The sequence below is a fragment of the Anas platyrhynchos genome, chromosome 1 (assembly GCF_047663525.1).
Source record: "Anas platyrhynchos isolate ZD024472 breed Pekin duck chromosome 1, IASCAAS_PekinDuck_T2T, whole genome shotgun sequence".
NCBI lineage: Eukaryota > Metazoa > Chordata > Aves > Anseriformes > Anatidae > Anas > Anas platyrhynchos.
The window spans coordinates 184,194,113-184,220,015 of record NC_092587.1 but is presented as its reverse complement, the minus strand read 5'-3'; the positions used below and the strand labels follow the sequence as shown (position 1 = coordinate 184,220,015).

The following is a 25,903-nucleotide window of genomic DNA, read 5'->3' as shown; positions in this document are numbered from 1 at the left end:
TACTTATTAGTCCAAAATAAATATTAAGCATTTACATAAAGTATGTTTAATGCTCTGTGAACACAAGTTTTAAACAGCTCCACACTTGTGCAGATTTCTTATCCTTAAGTTATACAGTAGGTGGTTCATTTATGATGGAAGAACACGATCATTTGTATAACAAGGACATATTTGTACATCTGTGCACTCCCTTTCAGGAGCAGCACAGAGCAAGAATTCATCTCACTCCTGGACTTACTTCCAATAAATGAAAGGATTGAGTAACCAACGTGCTGGCTAGACTTCCCTCCCTTCCTGTTCCCTGAGAGCCAGGTCTTTGCCCATTCCACCCTTCCTTCCTGTCTTAAAAGTGCAATGACAGAAGGATTTTTTTTAAAAGTTATATTGACCTTTTATCCCTGCTAAAGACACACACCGTAAATTCAGGGGAGAAAGCATGGCTTGGGGAGGTTTAACAGGAGTCACTTTGACTTTTCATGGAGAATGAAATCGAGTAGCTGAGGTTGAGAGAAGAGCATTGATACTCGTGTTAGAGAATGTGCAGGAAGACCTGACTAACAACTTCCCACTTGCAGTTAAATATTGCAATCTCTTGAAAGATATTTAGGTTTCAAGTATATACTTTTTCCTTACGAGCTTTGCTATGATCTTAAAAATAGATGCCTCCCTCAGAAAACCCTGCTGTTGTTCCTGGGTTTTATAGTCTTCCTCAGGAAACCATTTTGTAACCACATCTCGTAATTAACAGCTGCTGTTGTGCCAGCTTCAGAAAAAGTTCTTCAAAACAATAGAAAAGTGATTGAAATGTCTGAGCATCCTGAGCTGGTAGGGAATAGTTTGTTCTGACAATAGGAGATTCACATCTTTTAAGTTTTTATCCAGAGTCTTACACGTAAATGCTGTGTTATAATTCAGCCTGGGCCACTGTAATAATTCTTCCTGAGAGGCCTCCTGTCACTGCTGCAACTAGTGCCTCCATGCCATCTTCTACAGCAGCTTGGTTTTTATTTCAGGTAATGAAATATACTGGAAATGACGGTTTTCAGAGCCTTTCTAAAACAGTGCCTTTATAGAAACTTTCATTTTGAAGGGGCGGTGGATGCCACTTTCTAATGTTCCATATTTAATTTTAGGCCATAAGACACGATCAAAACAGTCACACTTTATCCTCAAAATGTTTCATAAACTTTAGACCACATCATTGTAAGTTAGTTCAATTCAGTTTCAGCTATTTATCTAAACTAACTCATCCCCAAAAGTTAAGGCTTCAGTGATGTTGGGAATGGTATGTAGGGTGCTCAGTCTCCCACTTGTGGTCTTGCCAGGAGTCAAGGAGTCAACACGAGATTGGTCTTACACAGGACATGAGACTGCTGTTGTTCCACAAGCACAAACATGCTGTTTTAAGTTAAATGCTTAAAGGTAAGTTTAAGTTTAAGGTAAACCTGACAGAGTTACTGACATAATCAATGTATTTGGCATGAAGTACATACCTCAGCACATTGTTCCTGCCCTCGAAACTTTGCAGGATCAAGCCCTGCATGATCCCGAGGTGGTCACAAATCTCCGAATCAGGAATTCATTGATATTTTAAATAGTTTTCTCTTTTCTTAGAATGTACACAGCTGCAGTGGCTGTGGACATTCAGTTGCAACACAGGCATAATCCTCTTGGTTAATCATATAGTTGGTTTTTTACCCTAGCTTTTGATTTTTTCATGTATTGCAGCTTTATGGTTTCCTGTAATAGGAAATTTAAGTCATTAAGTCATAGTTCAGGAGTAACTTGTTCAGTAACCTATCTATAATTGGTGATACAGTTTGTATCGGGTGAGCAGTAATATTCTTTTCCAGTATGCCAACTGTGTAATCAGGGACTTTCAAGGAATGATTTAAAACTATGTTTTGCTTATTTGTACACACAAATACAGAGGAAAGTGTAAATATTTTCTGATATATATAAAAAAGAAGTCTAAATTACCAGGTGTGTAAGCCTAACACTATGATTCATTTTCATGTTCAGATGGCTAAGATTATTTCAGAGGTCATGGGTTTTCTCTATTTATTATGAACTTCAGGAGGGGCATCCAGCAGTCAGATACAACCCATGAGACAGTACTGCTGGTTCATCACCATTTTTTTTCCTTATAATGTCCTCCAACTCAAATCAACATTGTGTAATGAATAAAAATAAGCCCCTTAAAGAACTAGGTCATTTTCTGGTGTGTTTTAAGATGCAATACACACTTTTAATACATTATGCATTTTAGTACTGTCAATGAAAAGATGCTGTTGACACTATTACTGTATTTCAGCTTATGCTTCAAACAGAAAATACAGAATATTAGGTTCCATAGATTGGACTATAGATTTAGAACTTCAAAAAACCAGATGAAAACAAGAAAGTGTCAAAACATCGAATTCGTGCTTCTTTTAAAAAGGTGTAGGGGAAAATTGAACACCGTTTGATCTGTTGTATTTTCCCCATAGGTAATAAGCTCAATGAGCTCACTTTCAGAATATTGTCTGCCCTCTATTCTGCGTACTTTGTTTGATTGGTATAAAAGACAGAATGGCATAGAAGATGAATCTCATGAGTACAGACCAAGAACAAGCACTAAATCCAAAAGGTAAGATTTTTAGTATCTTTGCATAGATTATTGACAGATTCTAACGTAAAATATATTACATTTCACCTATCAGCTTTTGTCAGGTTATAGTTGCTTGAAAGATGTTTTTGTTCTTGGAAACCTGTTCTTAGGTTTAATGGGGATGAAATAGTTTGTGTCTTCAAAATTGTGCTCCTGTTAGTTCAAACACTAGTTCTTAATGTTGTTTTGGATGCTGTAATGTCCTTTAAACAGGGGCTTGTATAAGCTATGTCTTCTTTAATCATGAGAGCAACCAATAATTCACTGACATTTTGAAGGATATTTTTTTTGATACAGCATTCTGCTTAGCCATAGAAATTTCATATACAGCTATTCTCTGTCCAGAAGATTGTGAATCAGTTAAAGAGCTTAAGCAACATTCACTCAGCTCTTAAACAAACAAGCAAGCAAAAAGAAAATAACCCAAACAAACATATTGATCTCTTATGATATCAGCAGCTCCTCAGAGATAAGACAACAGATTGGTCTTGGTTTAGATTGAGGCCCGTTTGGTACAGTGCATTCTTTAAACTTACAGTTTTTCTGAATACTTCGGTATTACGTGCTCACACTCTAATGAAACAGCAGGATAATCAGCACTGGCAGACCTTGTTTTTAGAAATACTAGCAATTCCTCACATTAGGAATGCATTTAATCCAGTAAAAACAGAAGGCAATAGTTGCTGGACTGAAAAGTTAGGAGCTAGTTTTATATATCAGGAAGGTAGACATGGATCTGAATCAGACCCTCCCAAACTCTTTATGGTCAGTGGAAGTAGGCAATTTGAAGACATGGTTCATCAGTTAGATGTCTGTTTTTGCATGAGATGGATCCTTGCCTTAAAGTGCCTCTTTCTCTTGACTGTCCTTTAGAGGAGTCTGTTACAGGGCATATATAGAGATCTTCAGGAATGCCACCCAAAAACTAGTTGAAAATCAGCTTAACAGTGAACCAAGGCCACTGTATTAATTGATACTGTTATAAATGGTACATATAACCAGTCCTTTTTCCAGTTAATGTGAAACCAACCAAAATCCAAATAATTTTTCTTATTTCAACACTGATCAAGCAGAGCTTTTAAATAAATGATTAATTATAAGCACATAAATAGAATTGAAGTCATAAAATACTTAATGTTTAAAAGAATTGTGGTGGGATCTATTTACTCAAATAAAAATGTCACTGAAACCAGTGGTAACAGCCTTAGAAGGACTGCAGCACTGCCTGTTTACTATTAAATTTTACAAATTGTATTGCATACTTCATGTCATCTTTTCAGTGCACCTTGAAACTGCCATCAGTTTATAGGTGGTTTTTATATTTGTATTGCAAGCTACTTACCTCAGACATTTATTTCCCTGTGTTGTTCTGCATTTTAACATATTTTAAGATATGGCAAATGATGCCAACATTAAAAAAATAACACTGAAACAGTTTCACAAGGAGGGTGTAGTTTGGTTATGAATTCTCCACTGGTACTTTTAAGGCAGTTTTCAAAATCCATCACAAGTGTAAATCTGACAGCACAAAAATAATTTATGATTTTAATTATGATTTTGATAGCACAAAACTAACTTATGTTTGCCCCCACAGCGTAATTGAGAATGGTCATAACTGGTGATGTCAGGAAGGAAACTGAAATAAAATCAATTTGTTAAAATAGAGGATCCAAGAGTTTTCTGGGTTATGTTTTGTTCTTTTGTTTTTTTCCCCTTGAAAAATTATTCTGTTGATTTAAACTAGAAAAAGAGAAAATGGAAAGTGACATTCCAACATCTGACAGAAGGTGAATGTAACAAGTCAGATTTGCTTTATCTCAGTTTTTAAGGGCATCTCAGTGCATTACTTCCTGAAATGCTCAACTGCAGTTTGAAAAGTAGAATATAGTCCACTGTTAACTATATTTGTGTAACTGAAAAAGGCATACAACATCATTTATGACATCTAACTATTGTGTTTCTTGTTTTGATTTTGCAGCGATGAACAACAGAGGGATTATTTAATGGAAAGAAGAGACCTGGCTATTGATTTTATATTTTCTTTAGTGTTAATAGAAGTTTTGAAACAGGTATGGAATTCCTCAATTATACATTAACTAGTAAATAATGGAAATTACAGAGTTTGTCTTATAACCTAATTTCAGGATTCATAATTCTGTTTCCAGCTTAAGAATCTAATAAAAATATCAGAGACATCCTGCATGCTTGTTCTTTGCTGCATTTCTTGCACATATATATTTAATATATAGTATGATATATAGTATTCTGCTGTCATGCAGACTTCACTTTTCCAGGTTTTTGGAGATGAAGTATTTCTCTTCAATACCAAATAAACATTAAATGACTAGGTCATTTCAGCTATTCTGTTAGTTATCTGTGATTTTGGTTGGTTATTTTTTGTTATATTTGTGTAAGGAAGATACCCAGAAGTAGTACTAACACTAAGGTATGCAGCTTAAAGAGTAGTATATGTGTATTGGTTCTGTTTTATTTTGTGTTTTCAGATTCCACTTCATCCTGTAATAGACAGTTTGGTACATGATGTTATTAACTTGGCTTTCAAGCACTTTAAATACAAAGAAGGGTAAGGCTCTTTTTCATACACAAATTCTGTGAAAAAATCACTTGCTGACTTGCATAGCTCTAGTGGCTTAAGCAGCAAGCTTTCTCAGCCACCTGACTAACAAACAGAATTCTTTCTTATCTCTTGGTAGGTACCTTGGTCCTAACACTGGAAATATGCACATTGTTGCAGATTTGTATGCAGAAGTAATAGGTGTCCTAGCTCAAGCAAAGTAAGTAAAATTGAATACCATACATAATAGAAATCTAAGTTTTACTTGATTAGCATATGAATATTCTCACTTTCTCCCTTTCTTAAGAGATAGTGCATGAATAAATCATTTTAACTCATTGGCCCTCTGTTCATCCAGGTGGCCTAGAAGTCCATTAAATCACAGGGTTTCTGTAACTAGTCCAGTGATACAGAATAAATTCAAGTAGACAACAGCAACGTTGTTTTTCCTATCTCACTGATGACGTCTATGGAAGCCCCAAAGGGCTGAAGAGAGCTATTTCAATTAATCTTTTTTTCCTATAAGCTATTTTTTCTCTAGCTGGGCAAATCTAAAAATAGCTATAACAACATAGCAACATTTTAGAGTTTCTCTGCAGTTATTTCAGTTTAGAACATAATGCAATTGCTTCTGAATCCTTCATCATGCACTTCTTAGAGTAAATGGCACAGTAATGACTTAAAAGACCATGGAATCTGGTCCTAGATTTTGAATCTGGAAGCAGACAGATTCAGATACTCACATACCCAGTATAATGTTTCATCATACCCTTACTGTACAAACCAAGCAGAAGGATAAAATCTACTGCCCCGACATCAACCTGTATCAGTGATCTCTGCTGTCTTCTTGGTGCTGCTGTAGAGTCTGCTCTACAAAACTAATCAACTTAGCCAAATTTTTTTAGCTTGATGTAGCCAAAACAATTTAACTCCCTGGAAATCATATAACTTTCACAGACTTCCCTTAAGACCTTACTTGGGCTTCTAAATTTTCTGGCTCAAGGACAACAGGGGAATTAATATCTAGATCAAAAACTTCCAAGTTGACTGTCAAAGACAAAACATACCTGTTCTCCAGTGCTCCAGGATGTCGTAATCAGTAAGAGAATAGACACGGAACAGAGTTAGCTTGAGAAGCAGATAATACTTTCTTGGTACAGCAGAAAAAAATCCCTAAGACTAAACTGAGCATTAATCCATAAAACATTAGATTGTTTTTTGCAGCTGAAGCAGAGTCCTCTGGTGGAGTGCCATCTAGTATATATGAACACTTCTATTTACAGTCTGTGTAGAAGTAGGAGAGCAAATACTGTTTTTGTCCTCCAGTTCTGAAGGTGTTTGCTAAGATATTACTATCACTAAAGAGCTTCTTCCTGCCAGCCTGTTTCTTTCAGCTGTCCCATGTTCCTTATCAGAGGCAATAACATGTTATGTGCTACACCTGCCCATGAAGATGACATTCTTTTCATTTTGTTTCAGAAAGGACAGGAGGTCTTGTTATATATCTTCCTATATATGATTCTTAGGGATAGTGTGTCTTAAAAAGACAACTCCAGGAGACTGGGGAAGATCAAGCATGGTCACCGAACCCTGCCCTCATCCCAAGTTGTATTTAAACTGCATGAAGTTCAACAAGGCCAAGTGCCGGGTCCTGCACCTGGGCTGCAATAACCCCAAGCAGAGCTACAGGCTGGGAGATGAGTGGTTGGAGAGCTGCCAGTCAAAGGACCTGGGAGTGATGGTGGACAGTCGGCTGAATATGAGCCAGCAGTGTGCTCAGGTGGCCAAGAAGGCCAACGGCATCCTGGCTTGTATCAGAAACAGTGTGACCAGCAGGGCTAGGGAGGTGATCGTCCCCCTGTACTCGGCTCTGGTGAGGCCGCACCTCGAGTACTGTGTTCAGTTTTGGGCCCCTCGCTACAAGAAGGACATCGAGGTGCTTGAGCGGGTCCAAAGAAGGGCGACGAAGCTGGTGAGGGGCCTGGAGAACAAGTCCTACGAGGAGCGGCTGAAGGAGCTGGGCTTGTTCAGCCTGGAGAAGAGGAGGCTCAGGGGCGACCTTATCGCTCTCTACAGATACCTTAAAGGAGGCTGTAGTGAGCTGGGGGTTGGCCTGTTCTCCCACGTGCCTGGTGACAGGACGAGGGGGAAGGGGCTTAAGTTGCGCCAGGGGAGTTTTAAGCTGGATGTTAGGAAGAACTTCTTTACTGAAAGGGTTGTTAGACATTGGAACAGGCTGCCCAGGGAGGTGGTGGAGTCACCATCCCTGGAAGTCTTCAAAAGACGTTTAGATGTAGAGCTTAGGGATATGGTTTAGTGGGGACTGTTAGTGTTAGGTCAGAGGTTGGACTCGATGATCTTGAGGTCTTTTCCAACCTAGAAATTCTGTGATTCTGTAAAGCTTAGATGTTACTGTAATGGCTGTTAAAAAAAAAAAATGACGGCAAAAATGGCCTATCTGAATTTTTAATTGTTATCATTTGAACGTTTTATTTTGAAAACGTTGCATGTACTTGCAAGAAAATTGTCTTTCATCTTGTATTTTTGGAAAACATGTGAGGGGCTATTCTAATGATATTGTTAGCTCAATTGTAAAAATGAAGCATGATGAGAAAATAACAGGAAAGATGTAGTTACCCAAACGGACTAAGATCAGGCTGTATGCTTCGTTTTTTTTCTGAGTTTGTCAGAAGCAAATGAAAACTAGGTTAAAAGAAATCTATTCACATACTGATTGAAATAATGTTTTACAAGCTAAGGTGAATCTTCTGTAGGCGTTTTCCCATTTATATATCTTACAATACATTTGAAATACTAAACTGTACTGTTTTGTAACTAACTGATGTGAATTTTTAGATTTCCTGCTGTAAAGAAGAAATTCATGGCAGAATTAAAAGAGTTACGGCATAAAGAACAAAGCCCATACATAGTTCAAAGTATTATCAGTCTCATAATGGGAATGAAATTCTTTCGCATTAAGATGTATCCTGTGGAGGACTTTGAAGCTTCTCTTCAGTTTATGCAGGTAAAATGCTTAAGTATAGAACTGTGGTTTTCAGACCTTATAGAACAGGCTCCCCTTCGTCTTTCCTGTTGTAAATCTTCAGGAGATTTTTCCACACATCATTCCCACATAAATATATGTGCAGATACTTTCTGCCCATTCTGAACCTCAGTGCTCCAGTCTCCAAGCTCAGGAGTGTATCATTCCATACCAGCTTGTCATCAGCTGTTTAACCAAGTCCCCACATCTTGCCCTCCAACAAAAAGAGGTTTTCTCCAGCAAAAAGAGTAGACTCCCCACCTCCCACCGTGGCATTCCATAGATGTGCCTTGCCCCATGTCCCTGCCTAGCTACCTCCTGCAGTTCCTCACTGCATCCAGAGTGAATTTTCCACCCTGGACATAGTTGCCAGGTACTCCTGATGGAGGAAAGCTCAAAGGAAGAGACAAAGAAATGAGGCAAAAGCTGGAGGGAATTTCCGTTGGATGTGTTGTCTCCTTTCACCACACCTTCACCCCCCTTCCTCTAGGGTACATTCTGTATCCACCCAGTTTGAAAACCACTAATACAGAGCATAGTCTGTCTGTCATGAATGTTTTAAACCAACAGATTACATCATTCTGTAAAAGGAAATAAAGTCTCCTATATTTAAGCATTTTGAGTAGTCCACAGTTCTACCTGGCAAGATGTGATAGGTCCCATTCCCATCAGCAGTTTTGTTTAGCTTAAACTTTTTATTCCTTTTTTTTTTTTTCTTGTGATCACCTTCATAGCTGCAGGGTTTGTAGCCAGTCATTCAATAAGATGAATGTTTTATATAAACCTCCATATAGAGATCAGCTTATTAATGGTGTCAGTGGAGTAAAAAAATAACCATATTTAATGTTAAAAGCTGGCAAATAAGTATTTGATACTGGAATACAAATGCACACATATACTGGCACACAGAACCATTTCTCTAGGTGCCAAACATGAATCACATTGCATTTCAACTTTGCAATGTGTCTTAAATCATATTTAACAACACAGAAAAAGGTTGTTTCTCTTCTTACCTTGTGTTCCAGTATATGTGAATGCATCTTACTCTGTGTTGTCTTTGTGTAAATTATCTAGAGCTGGCAAGACATCAAAGCAGTGTATGGTCAGTGCACATGAGCAGTGTGAGTAAATGACATTGGATTGCTATGGTGCAGCACTGTTGGGGTCCAGTGTTCATTGCTGTTTAAATCAGTGGTAAAGCTCTTGTGTAGTAGACTCAAAATGTGGATGCAAATGGTCTCTACTTTGCTCATCACTGGAGTATCTCAGCACCAAATTAATTCTTGTATGTCCTACAGTGCATCATCATAAGAGGCACTGTGTACGTAGGAAAACTAGTTTTGCTCAATTTAGTAAAACAGAGTTATAGTGTGATCCTGTGGGTGATTCATCTGCTTAAGAACATACATGCAGTGCTACAGCTACAGCCTCTTTCACACCAGCTCCACTCTAGTAGAGAGACACTTTCAAACAGTGAGCTAATCTCAGCAGTGAGCTCCAGAAGACCCTGGCTTTCACCACTGCCTGCAGAAGGCCAGGAAGGGTACTAGCTTTGTGCAAGGGCCTCGGCTGTGTAGCAGCAGTGGCAGCAGTGACTGAAGTTATGTGATGCAGAATCCAGAATGCAGCCAGGAAAAATCATGCGTGGTCTAAACTGTGAACTGTTCTGTATGCATGTGCAAGTAAAAAAGGTCACTGGGGACCTTCCTTGGAAGGTCAGTGGCTGTTGGGACCTTGGACCCAGAGAGGAAGAAGTAACTGGACCAATACGATTTCTTGTCCTCAGACAAGTTGTACAGAAACAACAGATGCTTATCTCCTGTCCCTCACTTCCTGAGCAGCACAGCTGTGTGGATAGTAGCTCACTGCATGTTTGGGACAAAAGTACACTTTTTGCTTTCCCTCTCAATCCCCAATTGTAGGCTGGAAATTGTGGTGGTGTGAACCACGAGTCTCTTCCCTCAAATAGCACTGTTATGTTTTGACTCTTAATCTGCAAAGCAAGGAAATTATCCCAACGTATTTGCTGTAAGATTGTTCCTTGCCACTTCATCTTAACAGAGGAATACATTCCTTTTCTGGCCTCCCAGAGCATGTGTGGACTATTCCTCCAACTCCTGAATATATACACAAGGAAGGCATGAGATCAGCCCCTGAGTCCAGCTCTCTTTCCCTCTCCAAAACACCAACTGGCACAGCTGGAATACTCAGAGTTTCTGGATTATCATGGTTGGAGCAACAGATCCTTGGGCTTGATTTACATCCTGCTTTGTGGTTGCTACAGAATGCAAATTTAGAACTTAATACACAAATCCAGTATTTTCTGGGGGGTTTGCAAGATAATGCACTTGATGTGCATTGAGCAGACATTTGGATGCCTTTATTCCAGATGATAGCTGATTTATGTTTCTTGTTTTGTTTTGTTTTGTTTTAGGAATGTGCGCATTATTTCCTTGAAGTTAAAGACAAAGATATCAAGCATGCACTGGCAGGACTGTTTGTTGAGATTCTTGTCCCTGTAGCTGCTGTGAGTTTATTTTTTTGGGTTGTTTGCATAATTTATTTGAATTAGATAAAACAGCTTGTGAAACAGTGTTTTATTAACATGAAATTTCCTTTCAGGCTGTTAAAAATGAAGTGAATGTCCCCTGTCTGAGGAACTTTGTTGAAAGCCTGTATGATACAACACTTGAACTTTCCTCACGAAAGAAGCACTCGTTGGTCAGTAACTCTAAGAATTAGAGCCTAAAATTCTCTGTCAAAAATATCTCTGAACAAGATTCCTGGGAAATTCACAGAACTGGTTGCAAAACTTCTTCTGCATTTGGCTTTATAACTAATACCTTTCTATTTGCAGGGAAGTCTATTGTGTTTGCAAAAAATAACCATATTTATGTTATTCAGAATATGATCTAAATCAGTCTGCATCAAGCAGATGTTTTCAGCTTCTGGGTCTCCGATTACTAAATGGTTAGGTTTTCTCGTACTTATTATGTGTAAACATTAGGAGAGGAGAAAGAATAGAGTTCATTTCTTGTCAAGCGTGAACAAATGAGGCATGTGGGAACAACTCTTTCACGGGGCTTAAATAATACGTTGTAAGAATGAAAAAATGTATAACACATGCCCTTTTAAATCCATAACTTGGCTACTGTGCAGCTCGCTATTTCATTTTTTTCTTGTGAGATGAACAGTGGCACTGCAGTGTATTTTTGGAAGCATGAGTTGATCTGAATTAAATGAAGATCTGAGTCAGTTTGACGCTGGCCGCCTTAAGCAGTCTGTCTCTCCAACTGGGTCAGTGCACAGCAGCACTGTGGCATTAGCTAATCCATTTTGAAGCCTTGGACCTTTTAAGTAAAGAAAGTTGTCGTTTGTCCTTTCTTATTCTCTGATAAAGTCCAGAAGAGTTCCCTGCTCCCCGCTCTCTTAGAAAATAGTGGTCACCAGTGCTAGTGGATCTTCTGGGAGGAGTGCAGGAGTGTGCTTGTGCTTGCTGCTGCCATTTCACCATCCCTACCAGTTACACCAATGCTAGGGGAGAGTCTGAACATTCCCCAGGGAATAGTCCTCGTTCAGTTTGAATTAGCAAGAGGCTTGTGATGAATTTCTGATTTCGCTCTGCTTGTGTTTGTGTGACTCCATTCCACTCTGCCAAGTTAATAAAACCTTGTTGAAACTGCAGCAGGGCAGGAGCTTTGCTGTACAGTTTTCACACTAAATAGAACTTCCCCAAACTGGTGGCTGTACTTGCCAAAGTCAATACTATGTGCTTGAGAAAGGATTGCACAGCTGGGGCTTAAGGTTTGATTGCTTGTCTACACATACCACACTGGAGGCTACATAGTTAAAAGTGACAAAATAGACCAGATTCTTGGGAGGGTGTGATTAAAAATACAAACATTGCAAGGAGGAGGAGGGGAAAGGCAAACAGCCGGCAGAAATAGCTGCAGTGCATATTTTAAGGCTTCAGGAAGAATGCACAGTCTTTAGAGTCTGCAGAGGACCTTCCTTTCTGAGATCAGTGTTTTGTGAATCAGTACATTTACTAGACAGGCAGGGTGGGTCCTCATTTTTGGACTAAAAGTGTCTGGTTTGAGCTTAGGAAAATCCAGGAGATGTTTTGTGTCTTCTATCCTAGGGCTCTGCCTTAGGACAGGTTGTAACGCCCTGGGGATGTTACTGAACTCTGATTCTTTTAGGTACTCAACTATTACTTTAATCATAATGCTAATCTCATAAGAAAGTCTTCTGTGGGAAGACTTTAATAATCCTCTGCCATATATATTTTGGGCATGAAGATTACAAAAGTAAAAATTTATGTACGTTTGCCATTTGCTCAAGAAACTAGAGCTAGCCTATCTGTGAGCAATTTATGTTATGTTTTACAGAAACAGAAGTGGTTTTAAGCTGTACTTAGACTTAGCTGTGGCTAATGTTAGAATTGTATAGTCTTTAAGATAAAGTTATCTTATTTTTGACTAAATTTTAGAATTGTGGTTGGATGTATCAACATGAGAACTGAAACCAAAAAGTCTTGCTGAAGCAAAGTCAGTTTCAAATTAATAAGTACACTTTAGCTTAATTTATTTAGTGTTGAGTATCAAATGAAAGGTTGTCAAAGAGAGCAGGTTCCAGTGTTTGAACTTTTACTTTCTCTCTTTCCTCCTTTTACTTTTCAGTTTACAAGGTGTAACCACCAATAGACCCAAGCTTTACTTGTAATTTAACATACTTCAGTAGGGTGTTTGAGACATCGCCCAATAAATGTCATGACTGCAGATTTTGAGGAGCGATAGACATTTGTGTATTCACAAGTCCTAACAATCTGTGTGGGTCCTGTTGTCATCGTGTAGATATTTCTGTGCTATCATTTCTCAGTTAACTAACAGAAATCAGCCCTGTCAGGCTGTAAATTCATGCCCCATCTTTGCAGTTATTATACAGCTGTAAGTAGGCATTTGGTTGTTTTTAGTACATCCATAAAACATATCTGTAACAGCTTTAGGGAAACGTTCATTTTAAATTATACTAGTTAACAATGTGGATTCTTTGGCTAATGTGTTGCACAAAATGGAGAAGTTAAAGCTATAAGTTTGTAGTAGCTCTTTCAAATTACTTTTATATTTTGTAGACATGCAAATAATACCGTATCATCATCCATTTCCTGTTTAGGCTTTGTACCCTTTGGTAACATGCCTGCTTTGTGTCAGTCAGAAGCAATTCTTTTTAAACAGATGGCATATTTTCCTCAACAACTGCCTATCCAATCTCAAGGTTAGTATCTTCTAACGAGCATATTAAAGCTTCATTAATATTCATTGCATTGATCTGTTGCAAATCCATTTTTAGGTAAATGTGCTGGAATATTGCCATTATCTGATCAGTAAATAATTTTACCCGCTGACAGTACAAATTACTTGGCTGTACTATTCTGTTGATAACAAAAAAGTATTCTTCTGCCCAGTTTGAATTTCTCCTGTTTTTCTTGCTCAGATGGAACCTGAGTCAAACAGCTGTGAAATGGGCAATTCTATTGCTGAAAGTTAGTAGCTTGAGTGACTTACAAAACTGGCCCAATATTAATTTGCTTTTTTATCACACAGGCATTCTCAAAACTATTACTTCCACAATATCTAATGTCCCATTCTGCAATTAAAGTAGATCCATACGAAAGGGTGGTCCCAACCCTACCTGAGAAAGCCTATATAAGAAGAGCAGTGAAGTGATTAGCTCAAATGAAGGGCCTCTGACCTGCCACTTGCTGAACTAGTGGTTAGGAGGCCTCAGCAGAACAAGTAGAACTTGCAATGACCATCTCAGGACAGAGGCAAAGTGTGGAAGGAATCTTAGTTAACCAAAGGATGAAATGGAAAACTGCATATGACCAAAGAGACCCCAAGCAATCTTGTACCAGTTCAAAAGTTTTCAAAAATAAATAGCAATCCAGATAGATAATCCCATTAAATCTAATTCATCCCAGATGCCACATTAAATAGGCCACCCTCAGCATATACAAATTTTTGTCCTTTCACTTCTGAATATGTACAGTAAATGTATTTATCTGCTATGTTCTTCATACCAGGTCTCCATCATTGGACAACATCTTTTGAGTTGACAGAGTCAACTGAAGACAAGGTTTTCTTTTCAGAGTCAAATTGAGTTGTTATTCAAATAGATATTTTAAATTGTAACATGTATCTAACTCAGTCTAACTTGACTGTTCTTTGACAACGTGTGTAACACCAGGAGAGGCAGGTCAGATGCATAGGCATCCTGAAGCTACAGGAATGGGGGCACTGGGCAGCTCTGAGTCTGTATCTTTTTGTAATGCCACTACAAAAGCTCTGAATCTTGACATCCACTAAATTCAGAACCTCCTCTCTAATTTGTGCTTGAACTTTATTTCTTCTAGAATAAGGACCCCAAAATGGCTCGAGTTGCACTGGAATCTCTGTACAGACTACTATGGGTTTACATGATTAGAATTAAATGTGAAAGCAATACAGCTACCCAAAGGTAAGGTGCTGTATTTGTGATGTTAATCAATCCTTGTAAAGCAGATATTGCTAGTGAAGAGGTGTTACAGTTCTCTTGAACATCTTTGAATTGAACATATTCCAAAAAAAAAAGACACTCAAAACTACACAATAAAATATTCCCTTTTGTGCCACTGTCAGTTATTCTTCCACCTGTTGAAATTACTATAGAAGTGATTCTGCTTCTGGAAAAGCAAAAAATCACTCTTTGCCATATTAAAATTATAAATATTTTGGAGTGACATATCACTGATAGGTGTATTGTTGCTTGGAATGTAGTAATGAAATAAAATAATTACATCAAATTTTTAGCAAAGGATCAGAACAAATTACCCCATTACATTTTCATTTCAAAAAAATTACGTTCTTGACTTTTTAAATGGGGTTGGATTTACAACTTACATCTCATAATAAATGAAGGTCTGCAAGCACCAGACGTGTAGACATGTCTAATGTTGTTTTTTTTCCCCTTCTTTTACAGTCGACTTATTACTATTGTCACAACACTTTTCCCCAAAGGGTCCCGTGGTGTTGTGCCAAGAGATATGCCTCTAAATATCTTTGTGAAGATAATACAGTTTATTGCACAGGTATGAGAGATCAATGCATAAATGTTTCCAATCAATTAATAACTTGTTTTCCTAGTAACAAATATTTAAATCAATTTCTATTTTCTGAATTTTTGCAACACCATCATCAGTATCTTTCATCTAGGTAACAATAAAATTATGGCTTGAACTAGTGTAGTCTTCTTTGGACCGACAAGTATTTATTATCTTTGTACCACTGAAAATCATAGAATCATAGAGTGGTTTGAGGTGGAAGCGACCTTAATGATCATCTAATTCTGAACACCCTGCCATGGGCAGAGACACCTTCCAGTAGACCAGGTTGCCCAAAGTCCCATCCAGCCTGGCCTTCCAGGGATGGGGTATCCACAACTTCTCTGGGCAGCCTGTTCAAGTGCCTCACCATCCTCTGAGTAAAGAATTTCTTCCTAATGTCTAATCTAAATCTACCATGTTTGTAGTTTAAAACCATTACCCCTTGACGTAGCACTTCACTCCTTGACAAAAAGTCCCTGCCCAGCTTTCCTGTAGGCTCCCTTTAGGTACTGGAAGGCCACTATAAAGTCTCCCTGGCATTTGCTCCTTTCCAGGCTGAACAACCCCAGCTCCCTCATCCTGTCTTCATTGGAGTGGTGCTCCAGCCCTCCAATCATTTTTATGGCCCTACTCTGGACTCGCTCAAACAGGTCCACGTCCTTCTTGTGCTGGCGGCCCCAGAGCTGAATGCAGGTGGTGTCTCACAAGAATGGAGTTGAGGGGAAGAGTAACCTCCCTCAACATGCTGGCCCCACTTCTTCTGATGCAGCCCGGGATACAGGTGGTTTTCTGGGCTGCAAGCACATATTGACAGCTCACACTGAGCTTCTTGTCAACCAGCACCCCCAGGTCTTTCTCTTCAGGGCTGTTCTTAATCCATTCTCTACCCATCCTGTATTTATGCTTGGGATTGCTCAGCTTAGATGCATTTTACATATAAAATGCATTAAAATATTTTAACTTCATCTCTGGTGTGTCTTTAATCATTTTTAGAAAATGCCAGCTAGTCAGAGAATGCATTAATTGAAAGCCTCTGACTTGATGAAGTTTGAAATAATAGGCTGTATTTTGTACTGATACTGAATTAGCCTGACTATATATCACAGAGAAGTTGCACTAAGACTTTACTGTTTTTAAGACAGTAAATCAGAGGAAAACCACGTTCAGCATGTAGTTGACACATGTAGTTTTCATCAGTTCAAATGGGAATTGCTAAAATACAATAACCTGCAGTTTCATCTCTTTTATTACTTAAACTCAGAAAACATTCCCATTGAGCAAAGCACGTAAGCACATACTTAAGGTTTCTGAATAGAAATGAATACAACAGATGCTTAAGAACTTCCCTGAACTATGCCATCTGCAAATAAGCTCCTTTTATATAAAATACTATGTTAGTGCCATAATTACTGCAGTTTAAATGAAATAATTAAAAGCCTTTTTTCCAAAATGGTTCATTTTCTATTTAAATGCCATAAATTAAGCAGGCAGAATTTTGGAATTTGTCAACATACAGCAGTGATGAAAGCTTAGATCTGATGTGTTCTGCATAGTTCTGAAAATCTGTTTTTCCATTCATTTAAATAAATCCTCATTAAACTGGTTTTTAACATTCTGTCGCCCTAAAGAAAATAAGTAGCAGAAGTGAGAAGTTAAATGATTTGTAGTATTTTTTTTCTATTTTAGGAACGTTTAGATTTTGCAATGAAAGAAATTATCTTTGACTTCCTTTGTGTTGGAAAACCAGCAAAAGCTTTCAGTCTCAACCCTGAGGTATGGCGTCCACCTTCATTTTTTTTCAGTTTGTGTATATTATATTGTGATACGTTTGCTTTCTGATTACATTCTAAGCATGCTTTTGCCTTTGTCCAGTTTTCGGGCAGAGCCTTTAACTTGATTTATTAGTAAAATGCATCTGTGGACTTTTGTCTGTGAAATGTCACGTTGTTTATTCCTGTCTTGTGTTTCCTTGGTGAAGATTACCAAATGTGAAGTAGTGCAAATGCATAAAACGAAAAGGAAGAGAGGAATAAAACTATTGACCACACTACCTCCTTATCACTGTGTTGTTGATATATGTAATGTGTTCAACTATTTTAATATAAAAATAAATTTTCTGTAACGATTTCCATGTTTTTCAAAACAGCTTTACAGAAAAAGAGTAAGTGATGCAAGAAAAATTGAAGATTCTGACCGTATAAAGCTCTACTCTTAGCATCATGAGTCAGCTTCCTAGAGCTTTCCCTACATAAAACAATCAGACATTTGAAAAATTAAAAAAGAGTTGATAAATAATGAATAAATATTTTGAAATTAATTCATTTGCTTACAATTTTGAAAATTAAAAATAAACACTTACATAAAGCTTATAGGAAATGGATGTAATCCTTAGCCTCTTTATGTATCAATATTTGAAATTTTACTATTTCTCAACAACAATCTAAGTCCAAGTCCAAAAACAATGAAATAATAGGGCTAATTTTTTTTGTATGTAGACTTCAGTGTTTTAAGAACTTGCCTGTAATCAATGTAAATGTAGGACTAGAAGATTGTTATTAGTATCATCTCTCAGTTTTGGAATACATTCTTGGGAAATCAAAAATACTCTCTCTATATATTATATATATATTCTATAATATTTACTGAGTATGAGTAAAATATGATTATTTCATTATAATACTCATTCGTCTTCTGAACTTTACAGAGAATGAATATTGGCCTGAGAGCTTTCTTGGTAATTGCTGATAGCTTGCAGCAAAAAGATGGTGAACCTCCTATGCCAGTGACTGGAGCTGTCCTTCCCTCTGGAAACACTCTCAGAGTAAAGAAAACATACTTGAGCAAAACTCTTACAGAGGAGGAAGCTAAAATGATAGGTCAGTAAGAGAATGAAACTTGCATTAGACTGAATGTAAAAAAGTCTTTAGTACCTGAGCAGGATAATTTGATATTGTTAAGTATTCAGTTGATTTCTTTATTGTAAACATTTATGGTGTGTTCTAATGAAATACGTTAGTTTGACAAGTACTTTTTTATTTTTTTAGGACTCAAAATTATTTTCAGGACAAGCCATTAGGTACTTAAGTAGTAGCAACCCTGTTTTCTTTAGGGTTAAGGACAAAGGTAGTTGAGAATTAGCTTCTTCTAGTGCTGGATATCTGTGTTTATTCATGGATATTCAGCTTATTTGAAACAGCGCCTGTGCTCTGAAAACATACCAGCTTTGGAAAACAGCAAAGATTCTTTTTGTATCCCTATTTTATTTTCTGTGTGTATTGCACAACAAAGGAAATTTTCAAAATGACAGAAACTTTTAAATGTGAAATAAAGCAGAAGTGAACTGTGTAAGTTGAAAGAACCAAAAAAAAAATCTTCCTTTTTAGTCGATGTAGAGAGAATCCCCTACTGAAGGAAGAGCATGTGTATCATGTGCTGAAGGTGCCTGGTTTTGCTAGCAGAAAAGAAAATAGGAGAAAAGGAAGGTATAGAAACATAAGACCCATGCTGTTGAAATGTACAACAGACATAGTGGTTAGTAGCGGTGTTAATTCAGTTCATTTTAGTTACTCCTCATTACAGTAGGGAACATTTGGTAATAAATATTTACCCTCTCAATTTCTTATACTTTATTAGTGAATTCTTTATTATTTTATAATACAATATTCTCATTTCCAGGTGCACCATATAAGATTAAGCTAGGTAGTTCCTGTATTTTCTTTTGCCTTCTACTCTACCACTGAGTTTTTAATCATCTCACATCTGAGAAGTGATATCATTTTAAAGTTCAATCTTATGTTGTTTTATTAAATAGGGAAAGAATTGACTAGAGAATAAATGAATAAAAATATATTGTTTGGTGTTAATATCTAAAATTTCATTAAGAAAATTAAAATTTTAGCCTTTGATGAATATGGAAGAAGAGATAATTCAAGTTTTATTTCTGAAGTATTTGATTTTCATCAGCTGCAGTAAATCTGTATGTCTAATATTGTATTTTACATAAAATGTTATGACATTAATTTCCATACCAAATAGATTTTAGGAGAGCTCATTCAGATTCTTTTTTTTTTCTTTGCCTGTAGCTTTTAAACCTGATAGTAGATCATAGCTTTTACTTCTGTCATGAAAAGTCACCAAATGTATTATATAGTTTTGCAAACTGTGTAGCTTCATTTGACTATGTATGGACATATTTTGACTAGATATCTTTCATTTTTTCCTCTGGGAAATATATATTTGTATTACTTGGACTATTTTTATGTACAATAGCATTGTTTTTGGAGAGAGTGTCCTATTCTATCTCTGAATCAGTATAGTGGAGTATGCTATATCATAAGTAAAACACTGGTCTTAATTCATGCAGTCCAGCTTGAGTGAGCATCTTTCTTTTTCAAAATATACATATCTACATGTATTGCAAATTATATAAAATGCATATTATTGCAGGTATGTCATTATATTATTCTCAAGTAAGAAAAGCTGTGGACAACATACTCAGGCATCTTGACAAGGAAGTGGGGCGGTGCATGATGCTAACCAACATACAGATGCTTAACAAAGAACCTGAAGACATGATCACGTGAGTGTTAAAAACAGTAAATCCCATAAAATATTGAGATGTAATTTCAGAACTTTTGATCTATTTCTGTCTATCTTGAGTTACGAGAGAAATAGCAAGAAACAGGAGCAGTTAGCTTATGTAGTATGTACAGTGAAAACTCTTTATGACAAGCTGAGTGTACTTCTCTGTATCTTGCAGTGTTTGGAATTGAACTGACTCTATCAATACGGCCAAAATCTATGGGTGAACATTATGAATGTTTAGATGGTAGAATTTCAAAGTCTGTGGTGGAAAGCCTAGCAATCTATGCTCAGAACAGTTTCAGGGTATCTTTGCATCACTGAAGTTCAAAATGAAAGCAAAAAAATCTGTAAATCCCTGTTAATAATAAATGAGCTTTCAAAATTACCATTGCTATTCATGCCTGTAATTAAAATTAGATATTCATTAAAACCCAAGTCATTTTGTGGTAACAGTCTTGAATTTAAGGAGTATTCCACTGGAACGGACTCAAACTGGTATATGTCTCAACCAGTGTTCAACAGCAGCGTTTCGCACTCTCATCCAAAATGAATAATAAGGGAAGTTTCCAGGAGAGGGTTCTAATGAGGTAGATTTTTAGTATGATGAATGACTGGCCAAATTCAGCTATCAATTTCCAGCTGATAAAATCTCTGTGTTTTAATGCCTTTACTTTGCCCTTGCTTGTTGCTCTATCTAGATGAGATTATAAACTCTTTGTGTCTTTAGCTTGTTTTAATTTATTTATATTAAATACCAACATTACTATTTCATAGTAACATTTCATATTTTTCTTAAAATACTGCCTGGTATATCTCTTAGTATTCACAGACAGATTTCATATTAATTTGGGGTATCCCGGCTGTTGGCAGAGGAGGGAAAGTGAATTTTGAAAATCACATTTACAAAAGATAATTGCATAGTAAAACCTTGAGCACTTAGACGAGAAGTGCTTAATCTTAGCTGTAAATGTCCTCTCTATGGTTTCTTGGCATCACTGAAGTGCTGTTTATTTTTAGAATCAGACGATAATTAGACTTGTGAGTTTTAAATTTCAGGAAGTCTTTCGGTTTGGTAGTTACTTTTGTCAGAGACAGAAAGACCTTAAGGTTGGAAGATTTGGATGTGTTACTGTATTTTTGCGTTGTAACCAGCACAATTTTATGTCCAGATGATCTGTAACTTAATTAATATAGAGAAGAGAAAGGAGAAACACATTAGAACCCATTTTCACTTGTTCTTCCATGGAAAAAAATAATATCTGAGATACTTTGATATGAGTCTTAATCTGAAATCATGTCATGAATAACATCATTAGATGCTACTATCAACTTTTAAAATATCCCCTTTAAAAACTGAATTGTGCATAAGAACTAGAAAAGGCAATATATTTTTTTTATGTAACCGTTTTTATTCACAGAACTTTGTGCTTCACTAGAGTTACCTATTTATTTTGAGTTCTTACGGGCTTTAACAAATGTACAACATATATGGGCTTTTAATACATATGCAACACTACATTTATCTATATTTTATAGTTATGGCTTTTGTCCTACTTATGTATAGTTAATGGTATTGTATAAACTGAATATCATAGTGATATTTTTTAATAACAAAATAAGGATCAGCGGGATGTAGCTAAGCAGTGAATAGTCATAACATTTTAAAGTATACAGATTCTGCAATTTTATTTGGCAGCATTAGACATAGTTCTGTGTTTAATGACTGATCCATTTATGGTTGATGTAGTAAATGCCACCGTGAAGAGTCTTACTGAAATCCTAAGGAGTGTTCTTTGCACCCTCCACTGGGATATGAATCTCAATACTGGTTATAACTAGATTGAAGTATGTAGTCAGAATAAGACATCCATTTTCTAACACACAAACCTGTTCTTACCAGTACTTCAAAGATTTGTGCTGACAATACCTAGCTAAAATGTCATACTGCTGGTATGGAAACACAGGCTTCCAGCTGAGGACAGCTGCTGGTCTTCATCCAGAACTTGTCCTGTTGAATCCCAAGCCAGCCAGAACTGCCTGCAGAGCCGTGTGAGCCCCCCCCCCTTGCCAGACACTTTGCGTGCTGTGCCATGTAGCTCAGATAAGATGGGAACTTGAGCCTCAGACTTGGATCTTCTCCTGCTGCTCTTCTGTGCAGCTGATAAGCCACAGAACACCCACAGATTTTATATTTATAAATAATTACTCACTTGCCTTCATAACAGTTTCCTCTCAGACTATTATTTTACATGCCTCCATTTTAATTGCACAAACTGTTTACAACCTCTGGGGACTGATAATAAGGAAACTCTGCAAAGTTCACTTTCCACTTCAAGTCAGCAAGGAGGACTCATTTGTTTTCAGGCAGATAAAATTACTGATAGCATTTTGTTTTTTACAACTATAAAAGTATGATATTTTGCAGTAGTGATTAATGCAACTCTTATTTGTGTTAGTGGTAGTAGTTCACTGTTATAGTGAACTATAATGAACTATAATTGTTTATAACTTTGTTAATGTTTGTTTATATCCAAACTGTCAGATGGGATGTCATATTTTACACTTTTTCAGCTCAGTTGCTAACACGTTTCAAGTTCTATCTGTTAGGGTACATTGCTTTGTCTGTTAGGGTACAAGATGTAGGTATAATCAGATACAGATAATTCATTGAGGAGATTGTTCTCCCTCATTGTACAATTTAAATTAATAGATTAAAGTCATATCATCATACCATTTAATTAACATAATACATATCCAAGCTGATAAGTATATATGAATGTTAAGAGAAAGAATGGTATCCAAGTAAGACTACAAAACTTTAATCTTCAAATTAAGTAAGTTTAGTGTCAGCTTATGCCTTTTCTGTACACATTATTTCAGTGAATAACCAGTGATACTCTATAAATCTTGTTTTAGACTTGTAAGATGGTATTGCATTCAGGCTTCCTCTGGTATCGAACACAAAAGTTAGTTATCCAAATGCAATGTTCTCTGTTAGCTGAAGAAGCAGAGTTATGTAGTAAGCAGGGCACTGGACTGGTGAGCAGGAAAACCAGATTCAGTCTGTTTTCGTACTGAATTTCAGCATGGGATTAAGTAGTTTACAGTGCTTCTTGATGTCTCCCTTTTTTCCCCATTCCTTTCTAATTTGATTGTAAGCATATAAAAGCAAGAACAGTCTTTCTCTGCGTGTGTTTAGTAGGTTCTTTAAAGGGGACCTTGCTCTTTTGATTCTTCCAAAGCATATTACAGGCTAATAGTTAAAAATGCTTTATGCTTTGGTTATTTCCTTTTTATACTAGATAATCAGGTAACCTAGGAGAAGGACTCTATCAGGAAGAGTATAGATAGGACAAGGAGTAATATAAACTAAAAGTAGGTAGATTTAGATTAGACATTTGAAATAAATTCTTCCCTCAGAGGGTGGTGAGGCCCTGGCACAGGCTGCCCAGAGAAGCTGTGGATGCCCCATCCCTGGAGGTGCTCAAGGCCAGGCTGGATGGGGCTTTGGGCAACCTGGTGTGGTGTGAGCTGTCCCTGCCCATGGCAGGGGGTTGGGACTGGGTGGGCTTTAAGTTGACCTTCCAACCCAAACCATCCTGTGATTCTATATTGATCAGTGAGATAACAAACAAGCAAAGAATTATTCTGGGGTCTGTCACAAGAACTTCTTTAATCTTCATTCTTAGAAAAATATAGGAAACAAGTCAGGACAGCATCTGTCGTGAAAATAACCAGCAGCTGAAACTTGCACTACTTTTAGAAAACTTAAGGAGTCCCAACCTAGTTTTTGGTTCATACTGAACTTTAAATTGAGCCACTTTTTCAGGCTGTTCAGGAGCAGTTAAACCATTCCAGAGATTGTAGCAGCCTTGGGGCTACTGAAAAATATTTTAGCTGATAGTGATTGCTACAGGGCTGCTATCTCTGCCAGGGATCAACAGAAATGCTCTGGTCATACCTACATCTAAATTACACTTCTTTCTCATTGTAATCATGGATGCTGCAGGGTTTCCACAGGTACGTGCCCTGCTGAGGGCAACAGTTGGATATTCTGTTATGTGGGCCTCATATGTATTTGCTATTTAGTTTATGCAGTTTATGAACTATAGCTTCATTGTGATGGGGAACATCGCAGCTTTTTATTCATTACTTTATCTGAAGCTTGCATTATGCAAAGGCTGATTTGATGGAGGAGTCTTCCTGTGTTATAACTCCATCTTGATATACCTGCCAAAGACAAGAAACTGAGTCAGTAATAATGGACTTTTCAAGTACTGTGCAAATGCTGTGTATAAATATGCATGGAAAATGTCAAGATAAAAATAATTTATTCAACATCAGTTCCCTTCTTAGCTCATTGTTAGTGATTAGCTTTCTGTTGTGATGCTCTTATAAGGCCTCTGGAACTCCGTATTGTCCATCCCTTCTCTGAAAAACTGTAGGTGGATCCTTTAATACAGACACTTGTTAAGCTTAGTCAAAATTCTGTTTTAAACTTCCAGCGGTGAGAGAAAACCAAAAATCGATCTGTTCAGAACATGTGTTGCTGCTATTCCTCGATTGCTTCCTGATGGAATGTCAAAACTTGAGTTGATCGACTTGCTGGCAAGGTAAGCTGTTCAAACATTAAACAACTGCTCAGGGGAACAGAATGAAAAAGTGAGACACAGAGTATGTGGTGTTTTCTCAGGTAAAGACATATAGATATAAAAGGTAATCTGTTATTAATGGATAAGACACAGAAATTCTAGCATCTTTTTACAGGCATTGTGTTTATAGCATTGACCCCTAATTTTGTAAGGGAGTAGATACATCATCTACAAGTCTTTTTCATCAGTATTTAGGTTAGAAGATATTCACTGTTCTGTATGATACTCACTATTTACTACTTTTTTTAACCATTGCAGCATGCTAATTAACAGAAGAGAGAGAACACCTTTTTGGTGTTGTGGAAAAACAAAGAGATACACATTTAGTTTTGATTTATGATTCCCCCATATCTTTTTAGTAAAACAGAAATGCTATATATGTTACGTTTCCAAATATATTTATTGTTAATAATAAATTTAATTTAAATTATTTTTATAAGACAGAAAATAAATAAAATTATACGTTTTAATTTCTTATCCTTCCTGTTTGGGGTGCATTGAATTTATCTAAATACACTTCACTGAAGAAGGTGGTCTAGAACACACATGGCTGCTAAAACAGTTATGTTTCAGGACATCAGATCAGTGACTTAGTGCCAAATAATTACGTTAAGAGGTACTGGTCAGTACAGAAAGATCTGTTACATTTCAGTTCTGGTATCCAAGTCAAAGATTCCAGCCTGCGCTTATCTTATAAGTAGATTATGGTGATAAATCAAGCCACGGGGTCCTAGCAACATTTTGTTGTCAGGTAACTGTGGCAAAGCAATCTTTTTTACTCTGTTCTTGCTTTTGAAATGTCTGTGAGGAATGGCAGATGTGGGAGTCAGAGGACTGTATGCAAAAGCAGTTTTTTCTGCTTTCTGAACTGCCAATTCCCAGTGATGTGCTGAAGCAATGAAACAATTAATTCTGCTAGCAGTAAAGAGCACAGACAGCCAAACAAGCCAAAACTGCAGCCAAGGGTAGGTGTGCTGTGCTCCATGGCAGGCTTGATTTCCTTCTGTTTACATCCTATGCTATAAATCATTTGTGGGTTGTTTTAAATTGTTACATTATCAAATTATGCAGATACCACATTAGATAGTTACAAGAATCCTGCAGTAGGAAAATGAAAAAGGATGTGTTTCCCTTTCACCCAGTATTTTAACCAGCTTTCTGTCATAAGAAAGAAAATGAGTGGTTTAAAAAATATCACCCACAAAGGAAGCGTGAAAGAATTAGATCTGTTTAATCTAAGATAGTGTGGACACAA

General features: G+C 37.0%; 1 protein-coding gene across 14 annotated transcripts in view; it reads left to right on the top strand.

The window, feature by feature from the left end:
- FRY (FRY microtubule binding protein) overlaps positions 1-25,903 on the top strand; it is a 234,580-nt gene that overhangs the window by 121,513 nt on the left and 87,164 nt on the right. For all 14 annotated transcript variants that reach the window (XM_072032630.1, XM_072032633.1, XM_072032632.1 and 11 more), the window contains 14 exons: positions 2,490-2,629; positions 4,629-4,719; positions 5,155-5,234; positions 5,365-5,445; positions 8,082-8,250; positions 10,703-10,795; positions 10,891-10,989; positions 13,444-13,545; positions 14,684-14,787; positions 15,289-15,397; positions 17,099-17,185; positions 18,117-18,288; positions 19,859-19,991; positions 24,502-24,609. In XM_072032630.1, the coding sequence (XP_071888731.1) occupies positions 2,490-2,629; positions 4,629-4,719; positions 5,155-5,234; positions 5,365-5,445; positions 8,082-8,250; positions 10,703-10,795; positions 10,891-10,989; positions 13,444-13,545; positions 14,684-14,787; positions 15,289-15,397; positions 17,099-17,185; positions 18,117-18,288; positions 19,859-19,991; positions 24,502-24,609 (1,568 nt within the window). The remainder of the gene's footprint in view (positions 1-2,489; positions 2,630-4,628; positions 4,720-5,154; positions 5,235-5,364; positions 5,446-8,081; positions 8,251-10,702; positions 10,796-10,890; positions 10,990-13,443; positions 13,546-14,683; positions 14,788-15,288; positions 15,398-17,098; positions 17,186-18,116; positions 18,289-19,858; positions 19,992-24,501; positions 24,610-25,903) is intronic.